Below are 16,785 nucleotides of genomic sequence, written 5' to 3'. Positions count from 1 at the left end.
GAAGGTGTCCCTGCCCATGGCAGGGGGTGGAATTGGATCTCTAAGGTCCCTTCCAACCCAAACTAGTCTGGGATTCCACAGTTCCAGTTTGTAAAACACAACATGCCAGCAACAGTGTGTCTACGAAGTGGATTTTATTTATTTACACAACACAATGAGATCTATCCATAAAAAGTTGACTACACCTGCCAAATTTTACAGTGCAATTTTGGAACAGCTTTTAAATATTTACAGAATGCTTTTTCAACTGAAGAGGTTAAGGCAGAGTCGGGGCACAGTGATAAGAAACACTTAGTGCAGCTTTGTGCTAGGCATGATACAGAGATGAACTGGCAGCATAAGGTGTTCAGATCCATTGGAAATTCAGATTGGAATTACTCCTACAAGTCCAGCAACTGCAGGTTAATAAAAAAGAGCCAAAGATACAAACAACCTCAAAACACAAGCAGCTAAGAAAAATGTTTGGCTACCATGGGAGATGGAACAGGCATCCAAAATCCTTAGTTAGCAGTGAATTATGGATCCTGGGAAGGAGACACTGTAGGACACACTTTTTTTCCCTAAAGTTGGTGAAAAACTGGAATAGGAAGCAGGCTTAAAATGCACCTGGGATACAGATGCTACCACTGAAGGTGTGTCCAAGAGGACTGGATTCAAAGACATCCAACTTCTGCTGGAAGACAACAGGAATGAGGTACCCAACTGCTCCTCATGCCTTTGAAAAACCACCTTGAGCTCAGTGACCTGAGGGGTCACACTTCAAACACAGCACTAAAAATGCACAATACACAGTACTAGAGAGCTGGTTTTTTCACAGCAAGTCATCACAACTTATAATTGTTTAGCTTCTTTGGTATTTATAAATAAAAATGCTGGTCCCTTTCAGTAAAGGGCTACGAATGCAGCTACTATCTCAAAATCATTTGTTGCTAATCCACAGCAGCTTGAAAGGATTCTGATTTTTATTTCATTTTAAGGCAGTAACTAAGTAGTTAGGAATTGAAAAAAAAAATGGTTTTATATTATTTCCAATGGTTTATAAGGCAACATTTTCAAATGGCTGGAAGAAACTGCAGGAGAAGTTGGTATCAGCCCTTCACACAAAGTACAAAGGGAGCAGAAGGTGATCTTAGGGATGAGTTGGTAAAAGCCTGATCCTATAAGTCATTCCTTCCGTTAGCCCTTATTCATCCAAGTGAGCCCTACTGACTGCAGTGATCCTGGGATCACTTCTGATTAAGGCTGCTTTGCATTTCAGCTTGGTAGGATCCAACTGGTACCTAAACTGCTTATGGCAAGTCATTAAAGTCGTGGGACAAGTACAAAAAGCACAGGGGGTGGTGAGGGAGAGGAGAGGACACGAAGGAGTTATGTACAGTACTGGCAATCCCCCATCAGTCCTTCAGGATGGCACTCAAAAGACATGTAGGTAAAAATTCCCTAAAAGCACCTATTAAAAAAAGTTCCACTACAAACCCATTTTGTTTTGTTTCCTAATCAAGAAATTCAAGACTAAACAGCCCTGGAAGCCTTTTTTTTTTTTTTTTTCCTGTGAAACGTCACTTGAGCTTTGTCTTGTCTGTACTCTGGAGTTAGTGTTCAGCACCAACAGAAGTCTGCAGGAATCCAAGATAATTCAAACTGAGACATGCTTTTAGAAACCTCAAAAAGTTATAATTTTTATCAATCTGATTGCAAATTACAGACTGGAGCCAGGCAGACCCAAAGGGTTAATGCCACCTGCCCCTGGAAGTGCAGAGTTAACTACAAACAGGCTCAACGTGGAGCTCGTGGTTAGAAAAAGGAATTAGGAAAAGCTCAACTGAGGCAGAACCCTCCCTCCCAGAATGGTACCATGTTCCCAGAGAGGCTTAGGCAAGGAAAGGCACTTTGGGGCTCTCCTGTAGAGAACCTGATCAGAACTTTTATAAGTTATAGTAGGCAATAATCTAAGAGTGGACACGGTGGGTTCCACTGCCCCAAAAGTGACCCCAGTCTGTGGAAGACTCCAGGGACAGATGGTTCAGCCAGGACAGCAAGAGCAGCTCTGTAAGGAAACACTAGGCAGGCCTCCATCAGCAACATTCTGATCCTGTTCTGCTCAAAACCAAGAGCAAAAACGCCACAGATGTTTTTTTTGTCTTTAAACCAGTGAAGATGTAGCAGAGCTCAGATATGGCCGAGAGATGGCACCAGCCAGCCAAGGGAGCCTTGGGCTGAGCCAGCTCTGCACAACTTACCCACCAAGGATCAGGTTCAGGAAACTTCCCTCCCTCTGTTCTAATTCCAGATGCACAGTGTGACCAGCTGTGGTTTATCTGGGCTGTTCACAGATCCCCCCTGTCACACAGCAACCAAAGACTCCGTGCTCGAGCAGGGAATGGCCCATTTCTCCTCTATGCGGGGAAGGAAAAGTGTTGCACAATTTCTTAATTTAGAAAAAATATTAAATGGCTTGAGGGTAACTTAGTACCAAAAGTAAAGTGCACCAGGACTGGAGGCCACTGTGACAGAGCTGAGAAATGCTATTGAGAGGCTTCCAAGAAGCATTATAAAAACAGCACTACAAACTAAGGTTAAGGCAATCCGAGTTGTGTCCTTCTGCTCGACAGTTTCCTGGAGAGTTGTCTGTCTCAAGCTTTAATTATTGCTTTGTTACTGGAGTCCTCAGCCACTGGGCAAACAGTGCTGGCAGAATTGGCAGAGTGAGTTTGTCACTAAATGCAGGACTGGCAAACAATCCTACAGAATCCCGTGCTTTGCAATGCCAAAGGGAAGGCTCCCATCTCCCGATGGACTGTACAATGTGGCAAAGGATTTAAAAAGGAAAAACTCTTGCTCCTGAAGCAGCAGAAGGTGCTGGCAGCAGAGATGATGCAAACACATTGTGGAATTTTTCAATGGCGCAGGAAAAAAAAATCCTTAGTAACAACCAGGTGTGTAACAAAACAGGGCCCTGAAGTCTCCTCCGAGAGTTGACAGCCCTCAAGTTTCCTTTAAAAAAAAACCAAAAAAATTCTTTTATGGGTATAAACCCAAAGTACAGCAACAGAATTCCACGGCTCAGAAGTCCCAGGTAAAGCTGTGTCACTTCCCTCCTTTCATGTAGGACGGGATTGCCCCTCGGGCCGTCAGGCCCTCGAAACGTTTGTAGGTGTAGTTGATAAAAACCCAGTCCTTGTTCTTGTAGTCGGTCTCTGGGTGGTTGCTTGTTGCCACTGGGAAGACACAGAAGAAATAAAGTTACCCTTTGGAGACTGCCAAGTTTATTTTCATACAAAACACGGGATGTGGGATAGGGCAGGAAAAAATATCATAAACCCAGGATTCAGCTTCGTGCTTCAAGCCCAGGAAAGAACTGCTGGAGCACAGGACACGGCACAATGCTTTTAAGCTAAAAGAGGGTAGATTCAGACAAATTTTTTACAGTGTGGGCTGTGAAACACTTGCACAGGTTGCCCAGAGAGGTGGTGGATGCCCTGGGAGTGTCCAAGGCCAGGCTGGACAGGGCTTGGAGCAACCTGGGCTAGTATAAGGTGTTGAATGGCTGGGGGTTGAATGAGATGAGCTTTAAGGTCCCTTTCAACCCAAACCATTCTGTGATTCTGTATTTAAACTCATGGAGAAATGTGTGACTATGCTGTGATCCTTTAGAAATTTACACCAAAACATCCCCCTTCTGTCCCACCCTTCCCCACCCACTACTCCAAGTGTCAGCTGTGCCAGCAGGGATCAGCCAGTACCAAGGTCCTGCTGAGATCTGAACTGGCTGGGAGCTCTGCTGCCTCAGAGATGCCCTTTCTCAGATAATTCCCCCATCATTTCCATCCTGCATCTCCTGGAACCCCAATTCCAGCTTGCACACCCTGCACCACGAGGCTACCAAGGCATGTGCTCATGAGAAAAAAAAGTTAGCATCTAGTAAGATCCTTTCTGTGATTAACAGGAAAGATGATTTTACTGGAGGAGAGGAAAGATTGTTCACATGCAGAATCAAACAATCATTTACCTGTTGGTTTAAGGATATCAGATTCTGGAAATTCATCAAAGTTTGAGGTATCATCAATGCTTTTAATTTCTATGGAAATCGCAGCAGGTCTCTCTCTGCCAAGGAGAGCAGATGGAGCATTAAGATTTCAAAGACAAAGCAGGATGCAGCCACTTTCCCTTTCTTAACAGAATCAAGACTGAAAGTGCCTAAACCTCAGCAAGCTTCAGGTAGGGAACAAAATACTTTAACCCACACCTGGATATGATAAATTCCATTCACCTGCTCCCTGCTGCTGAACAGGACTGGCCTGGACAGTCCCTAGAGAAGAGCAGCTTCCTTTTCTGCAAAGCATCTTACCTGATGTGCTCCCAATCAACCCCTTCAAAGAATGGGTTACTCTTTATTTCCTCCACACCAGATGCACCAATTCTGTGCTCCCATTCACAGCAAAATCTGGGATGGAAGGAAGAATGAAAATGAAGGGAGAATGAAAATGAAAGCATTCCACCCAGAAATGGAACAGCTTTCTGGACTGATACTGCTACAGTTTCTTAACATATAAATGGAGCAGACTAAGAACTCCCACAGCAAAACCAACACACAGAGTTATGTTCAGGAATGTCATGTCCAATGCCACAGTTAAGATGTGCTATTCCTTCACAACAGGATAATGTGGCCTTTCTATTTCAGGACCAGGATAGAGCAGGAGAACATATAAAGTCTATAAATGTAGACCTTTATATTTCTGTCCTGAGAATAGATAATGATTGGAAATACAATGAGTCAGCAAGCACTGGGATACATTTGTATGCTCCAGTGCATACAATGGCAAAATCATTCCTGTTGTAAGAAGCCAGCTCTGGCAAAAGGATTAAAGTGGCTTCCATGAGAAGCTTGCAAGCAAAATAAGGAGCAGAAACATTTTGCCAGAGCAGTCAGGGAACAACTAAATGACCTGAGAGACAAAAGTATTTGACGAGGGAGTTCAGCATTTGGTGCATGTGCACAATGGTTTGTACCATCAGGGTTTTCCCATGTGAAACAAGCCATGAGAGGCACAGAACACAGTTAGCAAGACAAGAAAATCAGTGCTATATTAACTGGCAAACCATGTGACTGGCACCTTAAAATAAGATCCTTTGCTTTATCAGAGATTGGAACTTCTGGAGGAAATGTCAGGGTCTCTTTCCAGTTCATCACTTTCTTATAAGTCTCTTGAGGAGTCTCGGAACAGAAGGGTGGGTAACCTGAAAAGAAACAAAAATACAGCCTTAGATAAAGGAAAAACAGTTCCTGAAGTCTGCAGTGTGCTGGTCAGAGCACACCTCACTGACCAGGGAAGGAGTGGATGCTCTGAGCACATAAACAGGCTGCCCAGAGAAGCTGTGGCTGCCCCATCCCTGGAAGTGTCCAAGGCCAGGTTGGACAGGGCTTGGAGCAACCTGGGCTAGTGGAAGGTGTCCCTACCCATGGCAGGGGATGGGACTGTATGAGCTTTAAAGTCTTTCCCAGCCCAAACCAGTCTGGAATTCCCTGAAATGCAGCTGGAATCCTACACCACAGTCCCTGTTTACAACCCCTGCACTTACCAATCAACATCTCGTACATGATGACCCCCAGGGACCACCAGTCACACAGCTTGTTGTACCCAGTCTGCATGAAAACTTCAGGAGCAATGTAATCTGGAGTTCCCACAGTAGAAAAAGCCTGGAACAAACACCATCAGTCATGCATCTTTAGGGAAAACTGCCTGACGTGGAACTGGGGACTTACACAACACTGGTTATGTTAAGGAAGACACCAGATTGTCTCTGAGATCCTTTAGCAAAGCTGGGTAAAGCCTTTATTTCCTGATATATAGAGACAAAGTCAACATGTTCATGTGCAGGTGTCTTAAAATACCATCAGGAATGTGGGGAAAGGTACCACTGTCCAGATATACCTTGGAATGGGTCAGCAGCCCTTTGTTAGATTGCATGGCAAGAACCTTTAGTTTTGCCTGGCAGGCATCAGATATCCATGCAAATAATTCTGGCAGTGCCATCTCAGGCACATGTGTCACCAGCTGTTCAGCAGATGGGTGAAGGACAAATTAGAGTCATTCCTCTTTTTTTCCCAAAAAAAAAAAAAAAAGCATCAATCTCTTCCTTTCAGGATTGTTCAGAACTCTGGAATGCTTTAACCCCTTCCATGTGCATCCATGGGCCATTTGGATGCAGGAACATTTCCAGCCAGGTGAGACCTACTTACCAACTGCCTTCGATTCCTCTTCCAGGTCTCTGCTTTCCTTTTGGAATTCATGTTCTGAAAAGCTGAAGGAGATTCAATACCTGTGACTGAATCCTAATAGTCACCCAATACACATTTTAACCCCCAAACTGTTACACCCTAAATCTAAACCTACCAGCAACTTCCAAACCCATGTAAGATAGACATCATCTGACTGACAACAGCCTTTCATTATTGATCCATGCTTGCAGGGTTTATTTAAATCCATGATCCAAGTTATTCCATATCCAAGTATGTTCAAAGAGCCTGTCCTTGCTTATTAATTTAAATAACACTTGAGATCCAGCCACCATCTTTTCATGCCAGGTTTATTACACATGCAAAGGGCTACAGCAGAGCCTGTTTCAGAGACAAACTTCTGGAAGTGAAGATGGGTTTGTACATTAAAGTAACTGAAACTGTTTTTATTTTACAGAAAATCAAAATTACATCTCAAGATATAATTTAATTATTAAACCCCCCCCACTGTAGCCTTCTACCTTCACACTAAAATGAGTTATGTCAGGCACTGAGAACAACCACCCAGATACCCTTGGGAGCCAAAGAACTTACTGAAGTCACTGGGAAGACTGTGGTTCAAGTTTCTATAAAATTCTGTCCTGTGGGCTTTCTTCAGTCCAGTACACAGACCAAAGTCTGAGAGTTTCACGTGGCCCTAGAAATGAACAAACCAACCAAAGGACAGAACCAAGACAAGACATTATCAGAGCAAATCACAGAATCAGCAAGGTTGGAAGAGAGCCCAGCATCATCTTCACCCCCCTAAACTGTGTCCCCAAGTGCCACATCCAGATGCCTCTTGAACACTTCCAGAGATGGTGACTCCACCACTTCCCTGGGCAACTTATTCCAGTGTCTGACATGCTTTCCAGGAAAAAATCTTTTCTAAAATCCAACCTAAACCTCCCCTGGCACAGCTTGAGGCTGTTTCCTCTTGTCCTGTCCCTTATTCCCTGGGAGCAGAACCTGACCCCTACCTGGCCACAACCTCCTTTCAGGAGTTGCAGAGCCAGAAGGTCCCCCCTGAGCCTCCTTTTCTCCAGGCTGAGCCCCCCCAGTTCCCTCAGCTGCTCCTGCTGCTCCAGCCCCTTCCCCAGCTCTGTTCCCTTCCCTGGACATGCTCCAGCACCTCCATGTCCTTTGCATTCCTTGTTTTAGCCTAACACTGGATGTGTACATGGAATGAAGCTATTGATACTTTCATCACTATTCCACAAAGAAAGCCCTTCAAGAAGCCTCTGCTCCTGCAGCTCCCCATTACTTCAGAGTGAAAGGAAACATCTCCAGATGCAGCTGCAGCCCCTGGGTTGTGAACTGACCCCAAGAGACAGAAACACCTTAAATTCAGTGACTGGATCTGTCCTGGTGCATAACATGACCACACTAAGTGCAATTTTTGGAAGTATATCTAAAATATATATTTTCAAAGCCCCAAATTTATCTACATCTAGATGTAAACACACTGAGTTGGACACAATGCCCAGAGAAGCTGTGGCTGCCCCACCCCTGGAAGTCTCCAAGGCCAGGTTGGACGGGGCTTGGAGCAACCTGGGCTAGTGGAAGGTGTCCCTGCCCATGGCAGGGGGTGGAACTGGATCTCTAAGGTCCCTTCCAACCCAAATCAGTCCAGGATTCTGTGATTCTATTATTTACATCAGTAATTCCAACCTGGTAGTGGGAAAGGAATTATTTACTGCTGGCAAACCTTTTCCAAGCAAGCTTGATTTTAGGTATATTTGGAGTGAGCAACAGGAGGATACTCAAACAATGAGGCTTTCTGCAAACTGCCTGCAATAACCAGGTAGCCTGGCCAGCCCTCAGGAATAGATCCTGATCCTGAGGGAGATCCCACCTCCATTCTCAGTCTGGAACAGCCACATCCTTCATGTTTGATAGAACCATCTATGCCCATGCTGGCAAGTGGGAGTGTAACAGATGTGAGAGCAAAAGGAAACAGCTTTGACTGCAAGGGGAGAACTGAAACTCCAGCTAAAAGAGCCAAAAATAGCTTAAACAGTTGTCAGAGGGCTCGAGGTCTGAGCACAGCTGGGGTGGAAGGGAGGTCTTTCCTGGCTTGGGTTTTTCCCAGGATTATGGCAGCTACACCTCAAAAGCTGGAAAGAACAGGGCTAAAAAAAGAAGCACCATCTTCTTTCACAACCCTCATCACTAGTTCAGGTCAATATTAAAAATCACAAGGCCTATTTATCCTCCCCAGGGAGTGGCCAGTCCATACCTTGCTATCCAGGAGGAGGTTGTCTGGTTTTATATCCCGATGGATAAAGCCCAGCTGATGGATGGAATCAATGGCAAGCACGGTCTCAGCAATGTAGAACTGTGTCTCCTCCTCTGTTAGAGTGTCTTTCTTCATCAACAGTGTCATCATGTCACCTGGAAACCCCCCAAAGGTGAACACACAGGCTCCACTCTCACTAATTTAAGACATTAAATTAACAGTCCATGTGACAGTCCAGGTTGTGATGAGGAAAGAATTGGGACCTTCTGTCCAGTTTCCCACTGGAACTTCTCCCCCCTGCAGCCTCCAGGTACCACTGTCCCACCACTTTCAATTTTCAATCAGGAAAACCAGATTTGGGATTTTATCAGTCCATGTGGTCAGTCCAGGTCATTATGAGGAAAGAACTGGGACCTTTATAGAAAAAAAGCTATTTCTGCTGCATTCAGTTAAAACCAACAGGTTAGAGAATCCAAACCTGGTTATGTGGGGGTTCTGCTGACAGCCAGGGGAGGAACTAGAAGAATATTTAGGCCAAGTTTAAACACCTGCAGCTCAAACCCAAGCAGGAGACCTCAAGCTTGCCCCAAACATCTCAGTACCCCAAAAAGCAGAAACCTTTACAAAGACTCGTTCCTTCCCAGATGTACAAACACAGGGCACCCACACACACTCTGATCTCAGACTATATTTGCCAATTAAGAAATTAGCAATCCCCAAACAACAGGAAAGCAGTTTTTGGATTCCAGTTACCTCCAGGCAGGAACTCCATGATCAGGTAGAGGTTTAGCTTGTCCTGGAAACTGTAGAACATCTTCACAACCCACAGGCTGTCAGCCTCCACCAGGATGTCCCGCTCTGCACGGATGTGGCCAACCTGGACACACACAGATGCCCTGGGTTAGTTTTAGCTGATGCTTTTATTGCACAGGCAATTCAAGTATTATATTGGAAAGCAGCAAATACTGAGAATTCAACAGTCAAACCTCTGCACAAGGGCAGAAACACCATCAGAATTTCAATATGTGGTTAATTATATAGTATGGTTTATATGTTATATATACCCATTAAACCTATATATAATATAAATCATACACTCAAAAATATCTCAATTCTTTACAAAAATATCAAACCATTAGATCTCTTTTTGAAAACCCAGAGCTTCACCCCAGTGCTGAACAAGAAGTGACTGTCTCAGATCATTTTATTCCCAGAAGCACTACAGGAAAGCCTTAAAAATGTTAAATGCTGCTGCTTCATGTCTGTCTGAGTCTGAATTCCAGCAGCTGCATCACTTTGAAATTTATACCTGATCCCATAAGTCAGAAATGCAAGAAAACACTGATCTTGAAGTTTCCAATGAATCATTTGCATGAGTTTGTGTTGAAAGACCCACTAGAAGACGAGTCCTTAGGAATTCAGAGGTTTTTCTGACTTATTTCCTCAGTAAAAAAAGAGGGGAAAAAAAAAAGCCCACAACTTTTTAGCTACTAAACCTAAAGCAGAGTTGCCTGTTCCTCCTCTGCACATCCCAGTGACCTCCTGGAGTCACCCAGTGCTGCTCCAGGGGGGTATTTACCTGCTCTTTTTCGAGCATATCAGCCTTGCGCAGTATTTTCATGGCATAAACGTGCCCCGTGTCCTTCTTCTGCACCAGCCTCACCTGGGGAGCACACAAAGAACTGCAGTCAGACCCAGCACACCTCTGCACAAAGCTGGGGATCAAGCCCTTGGCTTCCATTTAATGAAAACAGATTATGAAGCCCCAAAAAGCACAGTGCTCAGAAAGAGCAAAAAGTCCCGTTAATTCTAAGAGAGAATTTTAGCAGAGATGGCACCCAGCAATTCACACCTAAAGCAGGTGCTCCAAAGGCCACCAGAAGAGACTTTGCAAGGGCCCTCCAGCCCTCCCTAAGCCCAGCCCCAGGAGTTCACCATTAAAACCCTCTCCAAACCTGCCCATCAAGTCCTTTTCGACATCGTTCAGGTTCCTTTAAAGCACAGAATGTTTTAAACCAGCATTTATTAGGTAAAGAGATGCACGTGACTGTTCAGCTAAAAATCAGTCTGTGGTTGCTACAACATTTACCTTTTGCTTGTATAAACTAAGCAAGCCTTTAACAGACTCCAGAGCCAGTTAAAACCACATTTTTTTTCTGGACTCACCTCTCCAAATGCTCCTCTGCCTATTACTTTTAAAGACTCAAAGTCCTCCAACCCAAGCCTTGTTCTCTTTAGGCGAAGAAACTCCGTTTCCTTTTGTGCATGAGCTGATCTCCTGATTCTTTTCTAGAATTTAAGAAACCCCAGTGAGAATTCTGCAGGTGGGTTCCACAGGGATCACAGCAACTTCAAGGAAAGATCCCAGATCTCCATTTGGAAAAGAAAAATACTTGTATTTAAGCATTAAGATAATTTTTCCATATTTGTTACCTCTTCATCTTTTAAGCCTTCTTCTTCCATCATTTGTTCTAGTTTCTTTTGTCTAGAGTAGAGAGAAATCAGAAAAATAAAGGTTGAATCATTAACCTTGTTTTTTAATCAAATTAGAAAAATAAAGGTTGAATCATTAACATTGTTTCTTAATCACGTGCACAGAACAACCAGCCCTGCTCTGTGCCAGCAAATAGCAAATGTATTATGGACAAGGGAGACTCAGGAGATTAATTTTGAAGCATCTACTATCCAAATTTAAAATTCCAGCTTTGTCCTCTTTAATTTTAATAATCTAAACCTGCCTTGAGTTTCACATGTTATTCAACTGTACATTTTTGTTGTACACAAACCCAGATTGAGGAGATCTGGGTTCAATTCTCATCTCGTTCTGACAGCTGGGCAAGTCACTTCAGGGCAGAGCCATAATAAATAAACATCAAAGTCTCACCTATTCCAGGGAGAATTGGTTCTTTAAAAACCCTTAAAATTTCTCTGCATCTCCAACTCATCATATGTGGGAGGAGAAAAGTTACTTTAGATTGCCTAAGACCTGAGATACTCCAAATATTTGGGAAGAGGAAACGTGTCTGTACATGTTCTCCTCTTTAAAGAATTCAGAAATATTTACAGCCTTAGTCCACAAGGATCATTTGGGAGAAAGGAAAGAAGGAAGCAAGACTTCAGAAGGGGAATGGCTTCAGGGGATACTTGCAATGATTATCCTCTGGGAATTTTTTCCCAATGCCAACGATATTTACAGCTGGCTGAACTGGGTTTGGTGGTTTGGGGGGTTTTATTGTCTAACATCACAAATGCACTAAAAAATTCCTTCTCTTTCTGCAAGTCATCCTTCACAAGATCCTCTTCCTGTCTCCTGGGGCCCTGTGCAGCTGCTGCAAAGTGATAACATTTGGGGTTATCACTTCACCATCAGGCACATTTCAATCGCTTTGCCCTCGTTTAAGAACCCTCTGAGTCCAGTCCTCCCAGTCCACACCCAAACCAGTGACTCCAGCAGCCAGTGCAGTGCACAGAATTAAACAGCTCAGGTCAGAACTCCCTCAAATATCCTTACTAGGCCCAATCTGCACTTCAGGGTACAGTGTCAACACCACTGAAACTCCAAACTGCACAACCACAGACACAGCTGCTGTTACAAAAAACATGCAACTTATAAAGTCCAGTCTGTTTGTTCAGACAAAGTCTTGATCCCAAACAGGAAAAAAAAACAAACATTGAGATTTTGGGGAGTAGACAATAGTGCTCATAATAAATAAATACATTTAAAAAGCAAGAGCTGTGCAAAGAGAAAGAAAGGAATTAAATCACTGATGTTTTCTGTCTGAATTAGACCTCGATCTCTCCTAATCTGAAACTTTGAAGGAAATATCTCTGCAAGTTAGGATTTATTTCTAAATTGCTGCCTCATTTCTGCAGCTCCTGTAGTGAGCTGGCATTCATTGCTCCAGGAGCTCGTTATGGCTTTGGCAGCAAGGCCAAAAGGGAACCAACACTGAACCGTTTTCCAAATTCTGATTATAGACTCCATGGCAAGCTGGGAGAACAGCAGAAGTCCCAGGGCTACAGCTTGAGGGTATTCAGCAAATGAGAAGATCCAGCCAAAGGAAAGTCACACAGCTCAGTCCAATCCCATTTTATACTGGATTGATGGATTTAAAGAGGTGCCACAGGTTCAGGTAGCATTGAGTGACTCCTCACAGCAACCCCTCCTTGTCCCTGAAAAGACTGCCTTCCTTTAGGTCCTGCACATGGATCGAGGCAATGCCAGCACTAACACAGGCTGGGCAGATAACTGGGACTGGGAGCAGCCCTGGGGAGAAGGACTCTGGGGTTTGGTGGATGAGAGGCTGGACATGACCCAGCCCAGAAACCTCCCGTGCCCTGGGCTGATCCCACAGAGTGGGCAGCAGGGGGGGGATTCTGCCCCTCTGCCCCCTCAGGTGAGACCCCACCTGCAGAGCTGCCTCCAGTTCTGGGAACAACAGAAGGACGTGGAGCTGCTGGAGGCAGTCAGAGGAGGCCTCAGAGATGCTCCAAGGGCTGGAGCCCCTCTGCTCTGGAGCTGGGGGTGCTCACCTGGAGAAGGGAAGGCTCCATAGAGACCTGAGAGCCCCTTCCAGGGCCTAAAGGGGCTCCAGGAGAGCTGGAGAGGGACTTTGGACAAGGGATGGAGAGACAGGACAAGGGGGAATGGCTTCCCACTGTCAGAGGACAGGGTTAGATGGGATATTGGGAAGGAATTCTTCCCTGTGAGGGTGGGGAGGGCCTGGCACAGGTTGCCCAGAGAAGCTGTGGCTGCCCCATCCCTGGAAGTGTCCAAGGCCAGGTTGGACGGGGCTTGGAGCAACCTGGGCTAGGGGAAGGTGTCCCTGCCCATGGCAGGGGGTGGGATGAGCTGAGCTTTAAGGTCCCTTCCAACCCAAACCATCCTGGGATTTTATGATTTTTGCTTTGGCTCAGGAAAGCTAAACGCAGTTAATATAAATTTGGGCTCTTACCCAGTTTGGAAAAGAAACAAGGAGGATCTTTACCTCATCTCTCTCTCCTCGTGCTGTGCTATGAGGTTGCTGTAGAAGTTTTCTAACGTCACCTTTGTCATCGTAACTCGCTCCTTGGTGTGGTTGCTCATGGACGAGCACGGCGTGGGGCCTGTCATTGCCATGGCTGCTAGGAGAGAAAAAGGGAGGAGAAAACTAAACATCATAAATGGCAAATAGCCTTCAAACAAGAGCTGAAATCAATTTAATGATGCTGAATCACAGAGCTCGGATTTTAACAACAAATACCACCAGTCTGAACTAAGACGAAGCAGGGAAAAGTCTTACAAAATAAAAGGTACAAGTCAAACTTCCTGTTTTGAACATATTTGATCTGAAATAAGAGGGAAGGAAACTTAAGAAATATGGTGCCTCAAAAACCACAATTTCAGCCAGTACTGCGTATGTTTGTTGCTCCCAACACATTCTATCTTTAGTAAATGTTTAAAATTCAGGAATATCACCCTGAAACACCTAATCCAGAAGTTGTGCTTCCTGTAACCCCTGCAGAAATAACTCCATCAGTTGCCTCCTGGCTCCTCTGCTGTGAAAGTCATCAACATCCTGAAAGTCATCCCACTAACAGCGCAACCGAGGGAGGAACAAAAAAGGCATTTAGTTGCCTCTAAGCACTTTTCCTAGATGTTTTCACCCAAAAATTTGGACAAATCCAGAAGATCACTGCCTTTGAACACACTGCAGTTTAAAAAACACCCCCAAAAAAACAAACCCTAGTGTAAGTATCCTACATATTTATTTCTGAGAAAAAAATATATATTTTCATATTTTCATTTCTGTCTTTGTGAACCCAATATGTAAATACTGGTGTGTGCCACTTCCGACCAGTAGCAGTCTCAGGGCATATCTGACAACCAAGCTGTGCTTCCTAAAATGCATTAAAAACAAAGATTTCAAACGTGCAACTACCCCTTAAACTGGTTTTCCTGGGTATCACGTAACTCACAGTGAGGTAACGCTTTTGCAACTGTTACTAGAAGTTGCAGACAAACATAGGTGAGACACTTCCCCTTTGTACAACCCTGGGTGCTGCCAACCAGCTCTGAGTGACTCTTTCTGTTCACTTTTTGCAGCTGTTTACAAGGCGTCACCGCCGGGCCCCTGCAAACCACCTCCTCTACAGACACCAGCTCCTTGTGTGCTGCCTGTGCAGGATCCTGGCGGAAAAGGACCTTCAGCTGGATGATTTTGGGGATGGTGCTATTTCTTTATGCGAGGTGGGACCGTGGCTTTGTGGAGGAGCAGCTCTGAGTGACTCCACGCAAAGGGGGGGTCACATTCTCCGTGTGCTCCCAGAGAGAGGTTTTACACCTTGCAGAGATGAGCTGTTACATCCCCAGGGATGGGGCTGTTACAACCTCAGAGATGGGGTATCACCCTCTGCAGAGATGGGGCTGTTACAACCCCAGAGACGGGCTGTTACACCCCCGGAGATGGGCTGTTACACCCCCGGAGATGGGCTGTTACACCCTCGGAGATGGGGCTGTTACACCCCCGGAGATGGGCTGTTACACCCTCGGAGATGGGGCTGTTACACCCCCGGAGATGGGGCTGTTACAACCCCGGAGATGGGGCTGTTACAACCCCCGGAGATGGGGCTGTTACAACCCCCGGAGATGGGGCTGTTACACCCCCGGAGATGGGGCTGTTACACCCCCGGAGATGGGGCTGTTACACCCCCGGAGATGGGGCTGTTACAACCCCCGGAGATGGGGCTGTTACACCCCCGGAGATGGGGCTGTTACACCTATAGCTCTAAGCGGGAGGTGTGAAAGCCATGAGCGGTTCTCACTTCCTAGAGATCAAACCAGGAGAATTATCTGACAGAAAGAGGTGCGGGGATAAAAAGACAAGGGGAAGAAAGGAGAAAGTATCGGTGTCAAACCACCTGTTGGTGGCGGCGGCCCCTTCCACGGGGACGGGGCTCAGAGCCCGCCGACCCCCACGGGGGCGGGTGGGACGGTGCGGGGCTGGATCGACCGGGCAGGGGGCACCGGGGGAGGCGGTTCCGCGGCCCGGCGGGCGGAGGGGCCCTGCAGCATCACCGGGAGCGGACAAAGGCGGCCCGAGCCCCCCGCCCTGAGGGGAGGAGGGGGAACCCACCGCTGGAGAGACCCCGGCCCGCGGCACCCCCGCTCCCAGCCCCACCACACCCGGGAGCTCTGGGGGGGGCCCACACCCGCTCCCCTCCCCCGGCGGCGGCGAAGGGCCCGGGGGAAGGAGGAGAGGAATCAGGAGGGCGGGGAGGGGATGCGGAGCAGCGGGCGGGGAGCGCCCGCGGTAACGAGGCGGGAGCGGCTTACCGGAGCCCCCCGGGAGGGGCGGGCTGGAGGCGAGGCGGGGTCTCGGCGAGGCGGCTGGGGGGCACGGGACCGGGGGGACCGGGGGCACCGGAGCCCCCGCGCCGCTACCGCCGCGTCCCCCCCGCTCCGACGGCGACCCGGCCGGGACGGGCGGCCCAGGCACCGCTCCGGCAGCGCAGGCGCCCCGCGCCCGGCCCGCCCCGCCCGGCAGCGACCGACCGGGCCGCCCGCCGCGCCTGCGCCGGGGCTGAGGGGCCGGGCCGGGGCTGAGGGGGCTCTGTGAGGGGGCTCCGGAGTGGGGGCTCCGGGGCGGGGTCTCTGGATGGGGGTCCACGCTGGGGGCTCCGCCCTGGGGGTTCTGTGCTGGGGGACCGGGGTGGGGGCTCACGTTGGGGGGTCCAGGATGGGGGCTCAAGGATGGGGAGTTCGGGATGGAGGTTCTGTAGTGGGGGCTGCAAAATGGGGAGATCCGAGAGGGAGGTCTTGGGGTTTGGGGTCCGTGCTGAGCGTCTGCAACGGGGGCCTCCGGGATGGGGGTTCTGTGCTGAGGGCTCCGGAATGGGGGCTCCTCGATGGGGGATCTGCGGCTGGGGCTCGGCAGCGGAGGCTCCGAGGTTGGGAGCCGTGCCGGGGGCTCTGCAGTTGGGCCCCGGGCCCGCCCGGGGGGCTCCGGGGCTGGAGGGGCTCGGGGGCTGGTGCGGACCCAGCCGTGGGGGCAGCGGGAGCACCCCCGCGCTTTGCATCGGGTCGGGTCGGCCCGTGTTCTCCCCTCAGAGGGAGCACCGGGGTACCAGCCTTCCTCCTGCTCCTGGCAGTGCTCTTGGGATGGCCCCGCAGGGCTGGCGAGCCCTGTCCTGCTGCCTTCCCCCCTTCCCACGATGGTGCTGTGACCTGCGGGCTCACAGCGTGGGGACTCGGCACAGTCTCACCTCCCCGCACACAGCCCGTTCTCAC

At 47.8% G+C, this 16,785-nt stretch overlaps 1 protein-coding gene across 3 annotated transcripts; it reads right to left on the bottom strand.

Annotated features, from left to right (window-relative positions):
- Positions 1-115: 115 nt before the first annotated feature.
- Positions 116-16,026, bottom strand: STK38 (serine/threonine kinase 38). Of its 3 annotated transcripts, none has more exons than XM_051808750.1 (14): positions 15,832-16,026; positions 13,505-13,640; positions 10,950-11,001; positions 10,683-10,805; positions 10,096-10,179; positions 9,270-9,393; positions 8,517-8,671; positions 6,833-6,935; positions 6,242-6,303; positions 5,581-5,698; positions 5,115-5,238; positions 4,349-4,444; positions 4,010-4,104; positions 116-3,218 (listed from the first exon to the last, which is right to left on the bottom strand). In XM_051808750.1, exons 2-14 carry the CDS (start codon positions 13,633-13,635, stop codon positions 3,088-3,090), a joined length of 1,398 nt encoding a protein of 465 aa, XP_051664710.1. In that variant the 5' UTR covers positions 13,636-13,640; positions 15,832-16,026; the 3' UTR covers positions 116-3,087. The 3 variants fall into 3 exon arrangements, with proteins under 3 accessions (XP_051664710.1, XP_051664709.1, XP_051664711.1); XM_051808749.1 differs by having other exon boundaries at positions 13,505-13,637; positions 15,832-16,025; XM_051808751.1 differs by lacking the exon at positions 15,832-16,026 and adding an exon at positions 14,475-14,489 and having other exon boundaries at positions 13,505-13,637.
- Positions 16,027-16,785: the final 759 nt, after the last annotated feature.

This window comes from Manacus candei, unplaced genomic scaffold (genome assembly GCF_025592945.1).
Source record: "Manacus candei isolate 608988 ecotype Guabito, Panama unplaced genomic scaffold, ASM2559294v1 h1tg000073l, whole genome shotgun sequence".
Taxonomy (NCBI): domain Eukaryota; kingdom Metazoa; phylum Chordata; class Aves; order Passeriformes; family Pipridae; genus Manacus; species Manacus candei.
Note: the sequence above shows the minus strand (reverse complement) of the source record. Positions and strands in the feature narration are given on the sequence as shown.

What these genes read in the sequence shown, in the direction of transcription:
- STK38 (XM_051808750.1), bottom strand. Translation starts at nt 13,635, where the DNA reads ATGGCAATGACAGGCCCCACGCCGTGCTCGTCCATGAGCAACCACACC. An exon ending in AGAGGAATCGAAGGCAGTTG is followed by an intron (nt 5,699 to 6,241) that starts GTAAGTAGGTCT and finishes TGTTTGTTCCAG; the next exon opens with GCTTTTTCTACTGTGGGAAC. An exon ending in GCAAAGGATCTTATTTTAAG is followed by an intron (nt 4,445 to 5,114) that starts GTGCCAGTCACA and finishes CTTCCATCCCAG; the next exon opens with ATTTTGCTGTGAATGGGAGC.